The sequence below is a fragment of the Aethalodelphis obliquidens genome, unplaced genomic scaffold (assembly GCF_003676395.1).
Source record: "Aethalodelphis obliquidens isolate GAN/ISIS:26980383/991018 unplaced genomic scaffold, ASM367639v1 scaffold47, whole genome shotgun sequence".
NCBI lineage: Eukaryota > Metazoa > Chordata > Mammalia > Artiodactyla > Delphinidae > Aethalodelphis > Aethalodelphis obliquidens.
In genome coordinates this window covers 3,184,226-3,201,430 of record NW_020837991.1, presented here as the reverse complement: position 1 = coordinate 3,201,430, position 17,205 = coordinate 3,184,226, and the positions used below count along the sequence as shown (strand labels likewise).

Sequence of the window (17,205 nt, the reverse complement as noted above, 5' to 3'; positions counted from 1 at the left end):
TCCTCTTCGTGTGTTCTCCATGACTGTCCCCCAGGGGTCCACAGCTTTGTGCTGTGGTGACATTGTGTGTGTAACTAAGTGTGAGAGTCTGTGAGTGTGATTGTATGTGAGCGTGTGACGTATGCATGCGTGTGATGTGTGTGGGTGTGATCGGTATGTGTATGGATGTGTGAGGGCGATTATGTGTCTGTGAGTGAGCTGATGTGCATGAGTACGTGTGATTAAGAGTGTGCAAAAGAGGGAAAGCGTGTGTGTGGGCAGGTGTGAGTGTGGGTGAGAGTCTGGCATTGCTCTGCCTGCTGGGCACCGTTGCTCCGATGTCCCCCTCCTGCTGAGCAGAACCTACCATTCCAGGCTGCTGGTTCCCCGGGCTCCTCTCCAGGCCGCTTTCCCCACCTCTGCTGTGGGACTTGGGCCTGGCTCCCAGCATCTCTGCCCAGATTACCTGCTGCTGGAACACTGGGCCACCACACAGAGGCCTGGCGGCCCTGCAGGGGAGGCCCTGAGACCAGGACGGGAGTGGCAGCGCCTGGGCGTGGACATCCTGGACCAGCTGCGCTTCAAGCTGGGCACTGCAGAGCAAGCCCGGTCAGGATCATTCAGAGCAGAAGGGTCACCCAGCCGAGTTCTGTCCCGACACGGAGAGAGGACGGGCCTCTATAAGCCAAGGAGGGAGGCCCGGGATGGAGCCTTCACTCACAGCCTCAGACGGAACCAGCCCTGCCGACACCTTGTGTTTGGACTTCTGGCCTCCAGAACGGTGAGGTAATAATGTCTGCTGTTGAAGCCTCCTGGTCGGTGGCACTCTGTTATGGCAGCCCTAGCAGACGAATACACCGGTGTGTGCGTGCTGTCACAGTCACACCCGCGGGGGTGGCCACGGCTTGCGCTGGCCTGCACTCCTGGGCCTCCTGTTTGGATACCCATCCACTCACCACCACGTAGTGAGAGATAATAAACTGTGTTGCCCTAAGCCACTAAGTCTTGGGATGGTTTGTAAAACAGCAATGGGTAAGCAGAGTAATCAATGCCTTGATATTTCCCAAATGGTAATGTGTCATGTTTGGTAAAAGGTTTCTTTCATGCTGCTTCAGTTTAGGACAAACTATGTCAGCAAACTATGACAATTAAAGAAAAAAAAAAAAAAGGAAAAGCAGCAGCCCAAATCCCAGGGAGACCCACGGTAGCTCATTCATTTGGATTCGGTTCTAATGATGATGACTTATTTTCCCTTGTTAGCAACATCACTGGTAACTGAGCCTTGGCTCAAAAATCGATGTTACTTTAGAGCCCAGAGTAGGCAGTGAGCTGCCTCATGATTGACGACAGGGTTGCCGGGGTTCTGGCTGGTTCTGGGCTAGCCCCCAGCACTCCGCTCTTGCCTCCGGGGAGGAGGGCCGTGGGGAGCAGCGACCAGTGGCTCCCGTGGCCCGCAGCCTGTGCAGAGGCACACAGAGCCCCCAGCGGGTTCCCTGCTGTCCTCAGGCCAGGCCTTCCTTGATGCAGCGAAACAGCACAAGTCCACGAGGACTTGGTGCTGTGGGCTAGACTGCATTTCTCCACTCACATGCTGGGGTCCTAACCCCCAGCACCTCAGTATGTGACCTTATTCGGATATAGGGCCCTTATGGAGACAATCAACTCAGAATGAGTTCATGGGGTGGGCCCTGATCCAATGGGACTGCATTCCTTGTAAGAAGAGGAGATGGGACACAGACATGCACAGAGGGAGGACCCCGTGGAGACATGGGGAGAGGACGGGCCTCTATAAGCCAAGGAGGGAGGCCCGGGATGGAGCCTTCCCTCACAGCCTCAGACGGAACCAGCCCTGCCGACACCTTGAGTTTGGAATTCTGGCCTCCAGAACGGTGAGGTAATAATGTCTGCTGTTGAAGCCTCCTGGTCGGTGGCACTCTGTTATGGCAGCCCTAGCAGACGAATACACTGGTGTGTGCGTGCTGTCACAGTCACACCCGCGGGGGTGGCCACGGCTTGCGCTGGCCTGCACTCCTGGGCCTCCTGTTTGGATACCCATCCACTCACCAGCACGGCATCCCCGTGGCCTCGCTGAGGCGGGATCCTCAAGCCTTTCCCTTGACCGTCTTCCTTCCCAAGCTGATGCCCACAGCCCCACCTGCACTCATCCCAGTGACCCTTTACAGCACTGGTGGGGTTCCGCTCTTTGTGGCATCATTAATGTGAGGCGGGGTTGTCCCACAATTGGGCCAACCAGGAGTGACCCTCCAGCTGGGTCCTTGGTCCCTCCACTTCTGTGTCTCACGGATGAGAAATCCCCAAGGTGGGACAACCTGGTACCTTCTAAGTCAAAGCTCCACTAGCAGCTCTCCGTGGCCTGTCCCCAAGCTGTCTCTGACCTTGCACATTTGGACCCAGGGGACCTATTCTTCATTTGCTCCAGCCAGGCTCCCCAGGGCACAGTTGTCCTGCCTGTGAAGGCTGAAGCCAAGGCTGAGGCAGGATCAGGGCGCCTGGGTGGGGGGCAATCTCAGAGGGGTCACAGCACGAAGCCCTGTAGGGCTCTGAGCAGGCCTTGAGGACTGCAGTGGTGGCGAGCAGCTGGCAGAGGGCCAAGGCTGCAGGAAAGAGAGTGTGGGGAAAGGAAGGCATGGCGAGGGTTAGGAACCGGGCTTGGCAGTGCTGTGGTGGACACTGGTTCACAGGGGAGCAGGCAGTGAGCCCCAGGGGAAGAGATGGGCAGGTGCAGGACACAGACCGGAGAGGTCTGCTGCCTCTCACTGTGCCCAGCTGCCTCGGGAAGCACCTTGGCGGCATCCCTGGGGTTCAATGAGGCTTGTACACTGGCATCCTGGAACCAGGCTCAGAGAGAGTCTACTGGGCTGGACAGTTTTTAGAGAATGACCTTGGGATAGAGTAGGCAGAGAGAAGTGGGACAGCCAGCAGGCCACCTGCTAGCCTGGAGTGACCTTCAGAGATGTCCCACGGCGGGCCGAGATGGCCAGGCCCTTATGATCCTGCCTCAACCAGCCACTGGACCAGGCTGCCTGGGAGGGTGTGGCCTCTGCAGCTGGGATGCGCCCCTCCCACCCCCGCGGTGGCTGACAGCATCTCCTAGTGACCATTCGGGCTTTCCTGTCTTTGCCTCCCACCCTAGCAGCCCTCTCCCCATCTTCTATCCCCCAGTAAGCAGGGATCCCCAGGGGACATCCTACCGCTGCTGGCAACTGGGTCCCCAGTTCTTGTCTGGCATGTGCTGCCTTTGCCTGGAAGAGGGGCTGTGCCCAGAGGTGCCTGTGAGCTGTGTGGGTCCAGCTCTTTGGTGATGTCACGTGTTTGGTGATGTCACAGGAGCCATGGGTTCTGCTGGCCCCGCCCGGCTCCCCATGAGCACGGCCCCACCCACTGGGCTCTGCCTGCCCCAGGGCTACTCCACGCTTGGTCACCTGTGGCCGGTGGCCATGTCTTCCACCCAGCCCTTGGTGCTGGTCCCGAGGCCCTGGTCCTCCGCCTGTCACACCTGTGGTGATTGCGCTGTCCCCCGCCCCTTCCTGAGGGCATCTGTTGCCCCAGTTCCCTGTGGTCAGGGCTGCTCCTCTCCCCCGGCCTGAGCCAGGAGCCCAGAGGAGGGTGCTTGGACCAGGAAACCTATCTGGGGCTGACTAGTCACCTAGGCCCCAGGGGAAGCCACAAGGGCCTGAGCTGGGCCAGTCAGGTTCCCCAAATGGGGACAGTGTGAAGTGGGGAAGTCAGCAGAAACTGTGGCCAGGGAGGGGCCGGGAGGGAGCTTCACGCCGCTGGCAGGCAGCTGGTCAGGAGAGGAGAAGGGGGCGGTGAGGAGAGGTGCAGAGAGGCAGAGACCCCGTGGGAGGGAGCGCTGACTCAGGGAGCCCCACCTCCCGGGGCCTGAGGCCTTAGTGACGTGACACGAGGCAGCCTGGTTCCTGCCTCGGCTGTTCTGGCTGGATGTGCTTTGAGGAAGGGCGTCCCAGACCTCTCCCCAGGGGCAGGCACGGCGCCCCAGGCCTGCAGGGGCAGCGAGGGCTCCATCCCGGGGAGGCGCCGCTCTCCCCGCTGTATGTTCGTTTCCAGACTGGTAACCAAGTCGTCGTCAGGTATGTTTCACAGACAAGCAGTGCGAGGCCGGCCTGGGCCAGCCCTGCCTGCCGGGTGTGGGGGGCAGAGAGAGCGAGGGGTCCAGAGGGCGAGCCCGGGCCGGGCAGAAGTCCTCCCCCTTCAGGCTGGAGGTGAGAGCAGGACCCGGGGCTGCATGGGGAGGGCCCCGAGGGGGCAATCCCAGACCTGCTCTTGAGACGGTGCCAGCCATAGTTGCTGGAAAGCCGTTGGCATCTGGTTCAAAGCCTTACTAAAGCCAGCGCTCCGAGCAGGGAGGCCAGGTGAGAATCTGCCCTGGGCACGCTGGACATGCTGACCTCGACTCACGCCCGGAGAGAGGACCTGGGGCCATACTTATGTGGCCTGAAATTGGTGGCTACTTAAAGTCGCCATTAGAGGAAGACTATCTAAATCATGGAGTGATTAATATGAATGCGGTGCGGTGATTACTAGACATGTGAGTTAACACCAAAAAAATCCTTGCAATGTGACCTTGAGCACAAAACACAGGCAACAAAATCGTCCCCAATCCTAAACAGCGAAAAGGCTGGAAGGAAATATATGACTGTCAACAGTGAGTTTATGAGTTTCTTTCCTTTTTGTCTTAAATTTTTTTATTTGGTATTTTACATATTTTTGATTAGGACAAAAGTTATTAAAAAATAAAGAGAAGGTGAAATGCTATTATCACGTTGGTGTGAGGTGGGTATCAGTGAATTCATCCATCCCGTCCCACTAACATCCTGATCTTGCTGAGGCTAGACCTGTGCTGGGCTAAGGTCCAAGGGGGCGGTGACACTGGGTCCTGGCCCGTGGGGACCCATGTGTATTGGGGGCAGCTGACCAAGGACCAGGCCTTCAGCTGTGGTGAAGGGGAGCAGGTGGGGCACCTGGGGTGTAGAGAAAGCTTCTCAGAAGAAGAGGTTCCAGGAAGACCTGCCCTGGGGGCAGACCCAAGGGGCGCCAGTTGGGAGGAGGGTTTAGTTAGCTTCCTGCAATGGAGGCCCTGGCTCGGGCTTCCGTGCACACTCTTCTGGTTCCCTGAAGGATGCTGGTGAGCTGCTGCCCACTGTGTCCTCAATTTTCTCCTGAGGCAGGCCAGCGGGGTCGAGTCCCCAGTGGGCAATTTGCCAGCAAGGTCAAGACAAAGCTTTTATGAGCCTTATTGTCTCACATGTGTCGTCAGAGTAGGCTCAGTGAGCTGCCCTCCCGCAGATACTCCCGGGAGGTACGTGTCCTGCCAGGCTGGTGGGCAGCAGGTCAGAGTGGTCCGGTGGGCCGTCCTTGTGGTCCCGGGGCCTGGTGCTGGCAGAGTCCTTGGAAACATGGGATGAGCGGGGAGGAAGGGGCTGCGGGATCAGGGCAGGCCTGGGGTCAGAGCTCGGCAGTGACCCTGTGTCTGGTGTCTGGGGGCAGGGCTGCTGCCGCTCTCACCCGGCCCCGGGCTCCTCAGACGAATTTAAGGTCAACGAACAAACAGTGTCAGAGTCTTGGGCAGACATTTGTTCCTGCCTAAGGCTGGCATCGCTGGAAGACGCAGTAAACATGGCTGTAACTGCGCAGGGCTGTCTCTCCCCGACCTGTGTTCCTCCCCAAGGTGGCTCCGGGTCCTGGCAGGTCCTGCGTATGAGGATGAAGTTACACGACCAGCAGTAAGTTCCAAGGTTTAATTCCCCCTCCTCTGCAACCCCCTCCCTTGGACCTTCCCAACTCCCAACTACTGCTTTTCTGGGATCCCAGGTGCCTGCCCACGTGGTCTTCCCTCTCCTGCTCTGTCCCCCATGAAGCTGCTCCACGCACAGCACCCTTGGGAGAATGCTCAGGGGCAGGGCACAAGGAGGGTCCCCAGTTGTCTGGTCCTGGAGTCTTCCTACACCCCCCAGCCCTTGGTGCTGGCCCCGAGGCCCTGGCCCTCCTCCTGTCACACCAGTGGTGATTGCGCTGTCCCCCGGCCCCTTCCTGAGGGCATCTGTGGCCCCAGGTCCCTGTGGTCAGGGCTGCTCCTCTCCCCCGGCCTGAGCCAGGTGCCCAGAGGAGGGTCTTTGGACCAGGAAACCTCTTTGTGGCTGACCAGTCACCCAGGCCCCAGGGGAAGCCACAAGGGCCTGAGCTGGGCCAGATCCCCGGAGTGGGGACAGTGTGAAGCGGAGAAGCCAGCAGAGGCTGTGTCCAGGGAGGGGCCAGGAGGGAGCTGCACGAGGGCTCCCACCGAGAGCCTGTCTGGCTGGGGCTCTCCTTCCTCTCCGCACAGGGCTCAGAGCTGGTCCGAGGGCCAGGCGGCCCCTCCCCATTCCCTCTCGTCACCAGGCAGCTCCCCCCGAGCCCCTGCTTGGGAGATGCGGGTGTGGGTGGCAGTCAGTGGGCTGCTCCCTGATGTGTGCTCAGCTGGCCACCTTCCAGGCACACAGAAGGGGGAACCTCCTGGTTTCCTCATGGATGGGTGGCGCCCAGTGACTGGCCCGGGCTTAATTGTGAGCAGAAGGGCTGAGTGTAACCTCCAGGCTGGGTGTTCACTCTCTGATGTCAGACCCTTCAGAGATCCTGCTTCCTCTTCCAGTGACCAGCCAAACCCCTTGAGGCAGCTTGACTTGCCCACAAATGAGGCGGTGCCCCCAGCTGGAGGGGCCCTGGTGATGCATCTAGCTCAACCCTCCCATTTTACAGAGGGAGAAACTGAGGCTGGAGAGGGAAGGGTGGTGTCTCAGGCCACACAGCCACTTGGTGGCACAGCTGGAACCCGATCTCTGCGTGGTGCCTTAGCTTCTTTTTTGCTGAATCATGTTGCCTCCGGAAAGTGGATTTGTGGAAGTGTTTCCAAAGCAGAACAGAAAAGTGAGTGGCCTGACTTTGGGGCGAGGGAGGGTTCATAAAGGAAGGAGAATGCTCACTGGACACTCATGATTGAAGTTAGCCTGAGGCCAGAAGGGTGTGTACAGCTGCTGTCACACAGGCTGAGGCTTCCTGGCAGGGGTGTGGCCAGGCGAGGCCCAGGGCATCCTTGGGCAAAGGTTTGTACTTCCTGAAGCACACAGCCAGGCTGGAGGTCTGCTGGGAAGGGAGAAGGCAGAGATCAGATGCGGGATGGGATGAGGGCCAACGATGGGCTGCCCCGTTCGCAGCGTGGCTGGCTGGGCCCTTTCTGGATAGACTCGTGGTGCTGCCCTAGGCAGTTGTACCAGCCTGTTTTGGAGGGTGCTTGCCCACGTTACGTGATTTGTCCAGGCTCACACAGCTTGTGGTGACAGAGCTGGGGTTTGACCCTGAGTCCCTGGAGCCGGCTCGTGTAGCTGCAGAAGAGAACCAGGCTTTGCACCTAGATCTTGCCACATTTGAGCTGTGTGTCCTTGGGAGAACCGCTTTGCCTCTCTGAGCCTCAGTTTCCTTGCCTGCCCATCAGGTAGAGGTCCTAAGGCAGATCTTGGGACAGATGTCCTGGTGTTTCCACGAGTTTTGTAAACAATGTGTGTGAATGCCGAGCAGTGCCCAGCAAATGGCAGGCCTGCCCTTGACTGTGATTTCGGAGGTCCCAGGCTGGGTCTCTGGAGGTTTCTCAAGCACAGAACAAGTTTCTCTCCCCTGGTGACCCGTGGGGGTGAGTGCACTTTCCCTGGAAGAGAAGCCTGGTTTCCTGAGGTCTGTGGGTGGTTCTGAGAAAAGACCAGCCCCTTCTGGGAAGGAAGGAGGAGAAAGGGTGGTGGCAGAGAGCAGCTGGGGCCTGAGTGGAGAGGTCAGGTGAGGGGAGCAGACTGTGCCAGGAAAAGCGTATTGATTTCCTCCTTTTAGAAATGGATTCAAGTGGAATCATTCATAATGTGCTCTCCCCACCACAGACAATACCCATTCCCATCACTGTCAGGGAAATGGATTTGCAGCACTCTGGGAAAGAGAAAACAGATTGCCTGAGATGCGCAAAGACAGCTCGGTTCTGTCCCCACATGCTTTCTGCAGAGCCTGGTGGTGGCTTGCTGGGGACGGAGGGCAGAGCAATGCACCGTCAGGGCTGCTCTAGGGACAAGGTCTGCATTGAGCATTGCAGCCATAACAAGTGGTCAACCCTTGGTGGGCAGGGTCTCCAAGGGGGTATTGATGGAGCCGGGGGTCGGGAGGCCACCTGGGGGATGCAGGATTTGAGCTGAGCCTCAGAAGCAGGAGTGGCCACGAAGAGCAGTCTGGGCAGAGGGATGCCATACCCAAGGGCTGGCCGAGGGGCTTCTTTTTTTTTTTAATTAATTAATTAATTGATTTATTTATTCATTTATTTATTTATGGCTGTGCTGGGTCTTCGTTTCTGTGCATGGGCTTTCTCCAGTTGTGGCGAGCCGGGGCCACTCTTCATCGCGGTGCGCGCGCCTCTCACTATCGCGGCCTCTCTTGTTGCAGAGCACAGGCTCCAGACGCGCAGGCTCAGTAATTGTGGCTCACGGGGCCTAGCTGCTCCGCGGCATGTGGGATCTTCCCAGAACAGGGCTCGAACCCGTGTCCCCTGCATTGGCAGGCAGAGTCTCAACCACTGCGCCACCAGGGAAGCCCCCGAGGGGCTTCTTGCTGGGAACCAGCAGAAGTTTCGTGTGGCTGGGACCCATGGGGTAAAGGTGGGAGGTGGTGGCTGGAGCGGAGGGCAGGGGTGGTGCTGGCCGTCTTGACACCTTTCCTTGCTGCCACCCTCGAGGGACTGCAGTCCAGGTGTGCATCAGAACACCTCTGGAGACAAGAGTAGGTGTGAGTGCAGCCTCTGTCAGTCAACCAAAGATGCCTGCTCTGGTCCTGGAAGAGGCTGACTGGGGTCACGGTTCTGCTTCCCTTAGGCTTGGCCTGAGGCTGCCTGGCAGCAGGGTGGCTTCAGCGGACACTGGGCTCAGCCAGCCATGACCCACTCTGGACAGGGCCCCGGGGCCAGCCCCCTGCCCAGCCAGACTGCAAGGCGCGTCTTGTTGTTGGTCCGTTCATTCATTCATCTGTTCATCCTTTCCCCAAGAGGAATATCAACACCAACGCTAGGTAAGCTGGACTCATGGCATTAAGTGGGGCAGGGGGTGGGGGGCACATGGACAGACACAGGCCTTGGAGCCAAGGAGACCTGTGATCAAGTTGCACACACGAGTGTGTGACCTCTAGAAAGCCATCTAAGATCTCTGAGTCTCAGTTTCCTCAACGGCAAAATGGGGCTACCTCGTGTCAGGTGGTCGTGGGGCCCCAGGGATACAGTAACTGTAAAGGAAGTGGCAGGTGCCAGGCCCCCACCTGGGCACTGGGAGCTCAACAAGGTGCCTTCATGTACCAAGACACAGTGGGAAGTCGGTGCCCCAGGGCCTTGGCACATACCGTGTCCGTGCCTGGAGCGCTCTTCTTCCTGATACCCTGTGGTCAGCTCCTGAACTTCCTTCAGGGGTTTGCTTGGCTGTCACCTTCTCAGCGAGGCTCCCTCAACCCTGGGCACAGGCCATCTGACGTGGATTTGTGAGGTTCACGAAGGCGGGGCTTTGATCTTTGTTCCCTGAGTCTCTTCTGTGCCCAGAACAGTGCCTGGCACATGGCACCGGGTGAAGGGATGTTGCTAAGATACTGTGCAGTGCAAGGTCACCAGTGCGTTGCTCATTGACCCCACGACCACGGAAACGGGGTCCAGGGTCACAGTGGAAGGGACTCTGCTGGCCTCCTGAGCCTCGGTGAGGTGCTGGGGAGAGCACGCTGGGCTTTGAAGCAGAAAGAGCTGGTTTGACCGTGTGTGTGTGTGTGTGTGTGTGTGTGTGTGTGTGTGTGTGTGTGTCTGTCTGTGTGTGTGTGTCTGTGTGTGTGTGTGTCTGTGTGTGTGTGTGTCTGTGTGTGGTGGGGAGGCCCTGTCCTAGCTGGCAAGGAGCTCCTGGTCTGAGGGGGACACAAGACCTAAACTGAGATCCATCCAGGATGACATCAGAACCAGGCCCAGGCAGGACCTCCCAGGGAAGGGATGCCCCACGGGGACCTCAGAGGGGTGCTTGGTGGCTCCTGGGCAGGGCGCCTCACTGAGCCACCTCTGTTTGTGTCAGGGAGAACTGGGCTCCTTAATGATGCTGCCCTTGGGCACCCGAGCTGTTCTCCCCTGGACCTCACGGGGCACACACAGGTGGAGGAGGGCTCTGTAAAACTTCTGAGAGAGGTGGGGTGCAGCAAGGGACAAAATCAGGACCCCTGTGCACACTCCACCCCTGACACAGAGCCCTTCCCTCCAAGAGGGGCAACATGGCTAGGAACACAAGCCTTTCTGGGAGAGCTGGGTCTGAATCCTGCCCCTGCTGACATGCTTGGTGACTGTGAGCTAATGACTGAGCTCACTAAGCCTCAGTTTCTTTATCTGTGAAATGGGCAGAGTGACAGTGCCTGCTGCAAGGGGCTCTGGCGTGGTGCATTCATCCCAAGGGACAGGGATTGTAGGGGGTGAGAGGCCTTGAGAAGAGACCACAGCCAAGACAGGAGGGCTGTGGTCCAGGGCACATCCAGCCACCTTCCCAGGTGAGCTAGTGAAGGAGCGGCCAGTGCCATGTGGGCCTGGCTCCAAGCTGGGACACCAGTTCCTCCCTTCGGGGGCCCAGGCCTCTGGCAGCAGACTTCCCTCAGGTTCCTGGTCCAGGCAGGGCAGGGACGAGTTGCTGGGGTCCCATCTGAGGTTTACTCCCATCCTGGGCAGGAAGGGTGCATGGAGGAGTAGAGGCAGCTGGTCCCTGTCCACAGGATGGAGGTGTCCCTGGGCCTGTGCTGAGTAAGGCCACTCAGGGTGGACAGGGTGGCTGCCTGGAAGAAGCATCCTGGGCTGGGCTGGCTGGGAGGGTGAGGGCAGTGGGACGTATGGGGGAGAGTTGGGAGATGCAGCTAGTTTTGATGCTTCTGCGTCTGTGACCCAGTTCACGTGGCCGCGGCTTGCTCCTGCTAGACAGGAAGTTAACTAGCCAACCACACGTAGAGAATTTTCCCGACCCGGTTCTGAAGCCGAGAGTTCGCCTGGTGCAAAGGGGTGGGTGATTCCCCTTTTCTCAGGGGTCACCGCTGAGGGCAGTTTGTGCCTCGTTCCTGTCTCTTCGAATCATTACAACAAAACCTGGGTCACCCCAGTGCCGCCCCATCTTACAGAAGAGGCAGGTGGAGGAAAAGTCAGGGGAGTCGCTGGTGAGAGATAGATGAGGGTCTTGCCCAGGACCGCTGTGCCCTAGGGCCACCCGCCTCAGTTCTGGGCCCCAGCAGCGCTGTTGCTTTCAGGAAGCTTGTACTTGGGTCTCTGCCCCACCCCTGCTTCCAACTTAGGTCCCTACCTAGGTCCCCAATCTCTCTGCCTTGTCGAAAGAGATGAGTGCCGCAGGGAAGCAGCCCCAGGCTTGGAGGAGCCATTTCTAATGGGAAAACATGCACATTTGCCTAAATGAATCAAATCCATTTCTTTCCCATACATATTTCATGGGCTTCCTCTCTGTGTAATTTAATTATCACAGTTGTTAGTGTTAATGTCCTGGTTGGTGCAGCTCTGCTCCCCAGACCCTCGGAGCCTAATTCGGCACAGGGCTCTGAGGAGGAACCGGGAGGGTGGACCCATCTCTATGGCAACAGGATGTGATAATATTTCCGGGTGATCTATTGCTTTAATCTTGAGGGCTCTGAGTATATTGCCAGCATTAATAAATAAATCTAAATAACACCCTGGCGAGATTGATACTATTCTATCCATTTTACTGATGGATGAACAGCAGCTCTGGGGGGTTAAATGCCTGGCCTGGGGGAGAGGTGAGAAAGATAGGGATTGTGGAAATGCCTGCTGGGTGCTGCCCTGGCTCCTGCGAGGCCCTGACATCCCGGCTGGAGGGGCTGGGTCAGGGGCCACAGAAGCCTCCGAGACCCAGTGGGATGGTGACGGCCAAGCGTGTTCTGGATGTACAATCCATTCCTCTTTGCAACCGGGTGGGAGCAGGGCAGCAGGAAGGACCCTCGGGCCCTCAACGTTGCTCCTCTGTTTTCTAAGTCCAGACAGTCCACCCAGAGAGCATCCATCCTTTGGCCTTTGTATGTTCAGCAGTACATTTCTTGGAAGAAATAACCTTTAATCCAATACCAGTCTAGGTACCCCGTAGTGAGAGCTACCAGGATGATTTCTCCGATTCAGGGCTGAACGCACACACCTTATTCAGAGGAGACCGCCCCTCCCCTTGGCTGTCCTGGGGCTTCCTTCCACTCGAGGAGCTGGTCCTTTCCCTAAGGGCACCACGTGCTTCCTGGCCTGGCCGCAGAGTGTCACAGCTGCACCCCGGCCCCTGCGGCCCGGTGGTGGCTTGCCCGGCCTGTCTGTTCAGGTGAGAACGGACAGGCCGGGCAAGCCGCCATCGGGCCGCAGGGGCCAGAGTTACCCTGCGCTCACACTCGTGCCTGCCCTGGGGGGCTGGGTCCCGGCACTGCTCGGTTGTGAGTCCTCTCCTCTCCCTGCGGTGAGGTCCTCACCTCTGTCTGCACGTGGGCCAGAGTAGCTGCTCCGCCTCCAGCCTCACCCCGCTTGCCAGCACAGCCCCCGCACAGGTCCTGGGTCGAGTTTGTTAAGCAGCTTCCTTCCTCCTTCTAGGTGAGGACCCTTTTGAGGGTCCTTCTGTGAACCTTAGTCAGGCCCACCCAGTCCACCAGAGGGGGCCTAATAACGTGGGGCCAAAGGACAAGGGGTCTGCAGGCCTGTCCCTTTCATGAAGGTGCCTCCTTTGCTCCTGGTCAGATTGACTGGTCCCCCGTCTCTGGGACCAGCTATGTCCACGCAGGAGACTTAAGTGCAGCATTAGGTCCAAGTGTGCCTCATTTGGCCGTGAGGTCAGATCATCTCAGACCGAGGTCATTTTAGACTGTTTCAGGTCTTTCTGCGAAAGGAGGTCAGTTCCAGGATGCTGTGCTGACGGCTTCTCTGGCTGAAACAGGAGTGTGGCCTCCTTGGTCTCCTGGTCCCGCCTTGCATTTTCTCCCTCCCGCACTCTCTGTGAACCCCTGGTCTCCCCTGTCAGTGTGGGAGCTGAGCGCCGTGCCTGTGGAGCGGATGCGTTTCGGGGGAGTCTCTCCAGTCCACACCACCTTGCTCCGCACCCGCCTCCCTGGCCACGGCTGATGGGAGCAGGTGTGAGCACCTGCCTCAAGCTGATCCAATCACATTCTCCCTCCCAGTCACTGGGGATTGGGCCTCAGACAACTGAGATTGTACCTGAACCGCGAATGAAGGAGGCAGCTGGCCTGCGGCGGCTGCCTTTGGCCCACGTGCCAATGGAAGGGGAGGATGCTGGCAGGGAGTGGGAGGGGGAGAGAGCAGACAGGGGAGGAGAGAGGAAGAGAAGAGAAGGGCAGACAAGGAAACCAAGAAGGGCAGGAACAGCAAGAAGGAGAGACAAGGCAGCCCCTGCGGGACGGAGGAGGGAACCCTGAAGACTTCCCTGCTTGGTCTGCTTCCCTGGAGGCTCAGCTGTCAGCCCTGCCCCGAGCTCTGGGAACAGCTTTTTCCTCATTCTGCTTAGTGGCAGGCCCTGCCCATTCCGGATAAAGGCCTGTCTTCAGAGATCTTAGAATATATTGCCTGGCAAGAGTATTTCTGCATGCCTGAGGCCTCGTGCCATGATGGACCAGTTTGACCGGATACGTTTATCCTGACAGTGTGATTTCTGGCAAATGCCTGTGTTTTCTCTGGGGCTGGGTGGGCGCTGCAGGCTTTCGTGACTGAGCTCCAGTAAAAACTCTGGCCACCGTGGCTCGGGGGACAGTCCCTGGTTGGGAACGCTTTGCACCTGTTTCCACATTGTTAGGGGAATTAAGTGTGTCCCCATGTGACTCTGTCGGGAGGGACCCCCAGAAGCTTGTGCCTGGTGTCTCCTGAGCTTCTCCCAGGTGCCTTTCTCCTCTGCTGACTTTCATCTGCATCCTTTCCCCATCACAAACCGTACCTGTGAGTATAACAGCTTTTTCTGTGTGGTGTGAGTCCATCCAGTGAACTGTCCGGCCTGAGGATGGTCCTGGGGACGCCTGACACAGGGGTTTAATGTGGCTTATGCATACTTCTCTCCCTTGGAAACAAAAGAGCCTTGTCTGAGGCAACTTGGAATGACAAAGACGTGGCAGAAGGGGGCCCAGCAGAAAATAGCACACCTGACCTGAGTGCCTGTGGAGGGAACCAGTGAACATAAAGAGAGAGCAACCACAGGGGCTGCAACCACCCAGGCCTGAGGGATGGGGGGTGCTCAGGCATGACCTCGAGCCGGAGAAAGCCCTGGCTGGAGGAAGCAGCCGCTCACGGGGGCAGTGGCTTTAGGCAGAGGACGTGGCCCTGCTCGCTGTGGCCTGCCGGGGAGACAGCCAGGTTCTGACCTGTCTTCTTCTGCCTCTAGGTTCCCGCAGGGGCCTCGTGTTGGCTAGACCCAGCAGGAAGCTCCAGGGCAGGTGATGCTGGGGAGGAGCGAGGCCCCGCGGCCGGGCCTGATGCAGGGGTGTCCCCTGGGGAACGCTGTGGAGGCTGAGGCTCGGGGTGTCGAGGGCTCTGCCCTGTACCTGCAGCTTGGCACAGCTGCAGAGCCGCCGTGGACCCAGGAGAGGCGACGAGCTCCGGGTGGAGCTAGAGCGGCGTGGAGGTCCCAGTTCCTCGGAGGGGCTCAGGAAGAAGGAGGAGGCAAGCAGGGCGGACCTGTCGGTAGGGGGCGGGGTGGGAGGGGAGGCTCAGGTGGCCAGGCTGCTCCTGAGGGTGGCGTCCAGCTACGGAGCTCCAGGCCTCTGTGTGCTGCCCACAGGCGCGGGGAGAGGCAGGGTGGGCTGCCAGCATCTCCCAGCGGGGTCACCTGCCTGCCAGCACCCAGACTCCCCCCAGCTGCAGGATGCTCAGGGCTGGTGCTGTGCTGGGACTGGGCAGGCCCAGGTGTAAAGCATGGCTGGCAAAGGACTTGCTAATTAATTTGTTAATTAACGAATGCCCTTCTTCTTCCCACAGAGGGTTCAAGGCGATTCACAAGAACTCATACAATACAGTAATTACAAAACAGAGACAGAATCATTGCCCAGGGAAAAGGTAAATAAGGGTGCCTAGTGGGCAGTGGCAGGCTGGTCCATGGCCCTGGGATCGAGTTCACACGCTCTGCCCCCAACCTGGCCTCACCTCCTGCCTTAGGTCCGGGCTCCAGGGTGTGTGCCGCCTCTGTGGGGTTCTCCTCATTTGGGATCACGTCACAGGGGGCTGATTCCACCCCAGGAACTCTCTCTGTCCTCCCTGATCTGGCCGGCTAGCGCTGTCACTCCTCGGGTCTCTGTGTCCCAGGCTGGGCTGGGCTCCTCTGACCGCAGCCCTGGTCTCCACACTGCCTTTCCCTGCCAGGTCTGTGAAGGGAAGAGTCTGGGTCATCCACCCGCCCTCCCCCCAGGCTGCCCCAAGCCCAGACAGGTGCCCGAAATGGGGAAGGACTGAGTGAGCAAATGTCTGTGCAGAAGTGATGCACTGACCGCCCGGGAGTGGGTCACCCGCTTCCACGCTGGCCCACTCCCCCTTAGCTTTGCCCTGGGTCTCTTTTTATTCTGCTTAACATTCGCTTGCTCTATATATGTGACTTTGTAGCAACTTCTGTTTCTTTTTTGGAACAAGGCTGAATGTACTTAAAACGAAATAAAAGAAGAAAGGAAGATGGAACAGTAAATCCATGAAAAGTGAGCAGGCAAATTAGCAGCTGATTTAGGACCTGTGTCATTTCTGCAAGCTGAGAGCTGAGTTCCAACGTGGCTCTGAGCTCCCTGGCAGGTGGAGCCTGGGGAGACACAAAGTGCTTATTTTCAGCAGGGTGTGCATCCAGGATTCCCACCAGCTACACATTTCCCAGCGTGGAATCCAGGGAAAAAATGTGCCCTCGCCTTTGTACATATCTGGGAAGGCGCAGCGGACCCTGGCTTGTTAGGTGGGTGGCCGGGAAGGGAGTGAGAAAGGAGGGGCTTCTTCCCTGGAGCAGCGGGGCTTCTGTGCTGCAGGCTTAGGTGAGACCTCAGGCCGCAGCAGGCTTCAGGGCAGAGGATCGGACTAAGCCCGGCTGGTCAGATGGCCAGAGGCCAGGGTGGGGCTTTGGCAGACACCTCTGTCCAGCACACATGGTCACTGGCCTGGTTTGGTCAGCGCCGGCCAGCATCCTCTTCTGAACGCTCCATCCTTCTAACTATGGTACATGTGTAACTTGGATAAAAATAAAAACCAATCACTGCACCCAATACTTGCGCCCTGTGTCCTCTGTCTCTCGATCCTGCCCTTCTCTCCGTCCAGCCTCAGTTTATATTCCCCGACTGGAAACCCGATTTCTGGTTTCAAAAGCTCTGGTCTGCTGGAGGGGCAGGAGGCTTTGGAGTGGGCACCCAGGGCCGGATCCCCTCTCCCCGTCTCAGCACCTCGGTGTCTTCGCTCAGACCCTCCCGACGCCTGCTGGCCCCCATGTCTCTGCTCTGCCAGCAGCTGTGCTTGGGTCAGGCCCCCTCATCCCCAACCCCACATGCCGGGAGCCCTAACCCCCCTGCCCACTCTCTCCTCGCAGCCCATGTTCCTTGCTCCTCCATGAGCCCCCTGGGCAGGGCCTCTGCCTGGGACCCTCGTCTCCCTGCCAGCTCCCTACCTCCTTCAGGGCTTTGCTCAAATGTCCCCTTCTCAGGAGGCCCCGGCCAAACTGCCAGTGACCGTGTCCCTCCTGCATGGCCCACGCAGCGCTGCAGCCGCCTGCCCAGGGCCCGTGTGCATGCTCCCACCTGCCCTCTGCTTCCCAGGAGTGCCAGCCCCGCCAGGGCTCACTTAGTCACTAAGTGCAAGCTTGTTGACTTAACCATTAATTAGTGACTGTAAATCCGGACATTACCTTGCAGGACTGTTGAGTGCAGCCCAGCGCCCAGCAGACAGCTGACACCGAGTCAAGGGCCGTTCCTTTGCCTGCACGTTCAATACCCTCCAGGCCTGTGGCCAGCCTGGTCCCGGCCCGACCTCAGGCCTCCTGTCCGGTTCTCCCCATATTCCAGCCCAGCCCAGTCTTTCTTTCTTGCAGACCTCCACCCTCCAGGTTGAAGATAAAGCTCAGGTGGTTTACGCCTCTGGAATGATTTTGTTTTAGAAAAGCCCCAAGTTGCCCG

General features: G+C 58.5%; 1 protein-coding gene across 7 annotated transcripts; it reads left to right on the top strand.

The window, feature by feature from the left end:
• The first annotated feature begins 3,926 nt into the window (after positions 1-3,926).
• On the top strand, positions 3,927-16,305 carry LOC113607277 (uncharacterized). Of its 7 annotated transcripts, none has more exons than XM_027082487.1 (4): positions 3,927-4,091; positions 5,690-5,744; positions 8,898-9,090; positions 14,457-16,305. In XM_027082487.1, exons 1-4 carry the CDS (start codon positions 3,943-3,945, stop codon positions 14,510-14,512), a joined length of 453 nt encoding a protein of 150 aa, XP_026938288.1. In that variant the 5' UTR covers positions 3,927-3,942; the 3' UTR covers positions 14,513-16,305. The 7 variants fall into 7 exon arrangements, 3 of the variants coding, with proteins under 3 accessions (XP_026938288.1, XP_026938287.1, XP_026938286.1); XR_003427853.1 differs by having other exon boundaries at positions 3,930-5,744; positions 15,050-15,127; positions 15,695-16,305; XR_003427851.1 differs by having other exon boundaries at positions 3,930-5,744; positions 15,050-16,305.
• Positions 16,306-17,205: the final 900 nt, after the last annotated feature.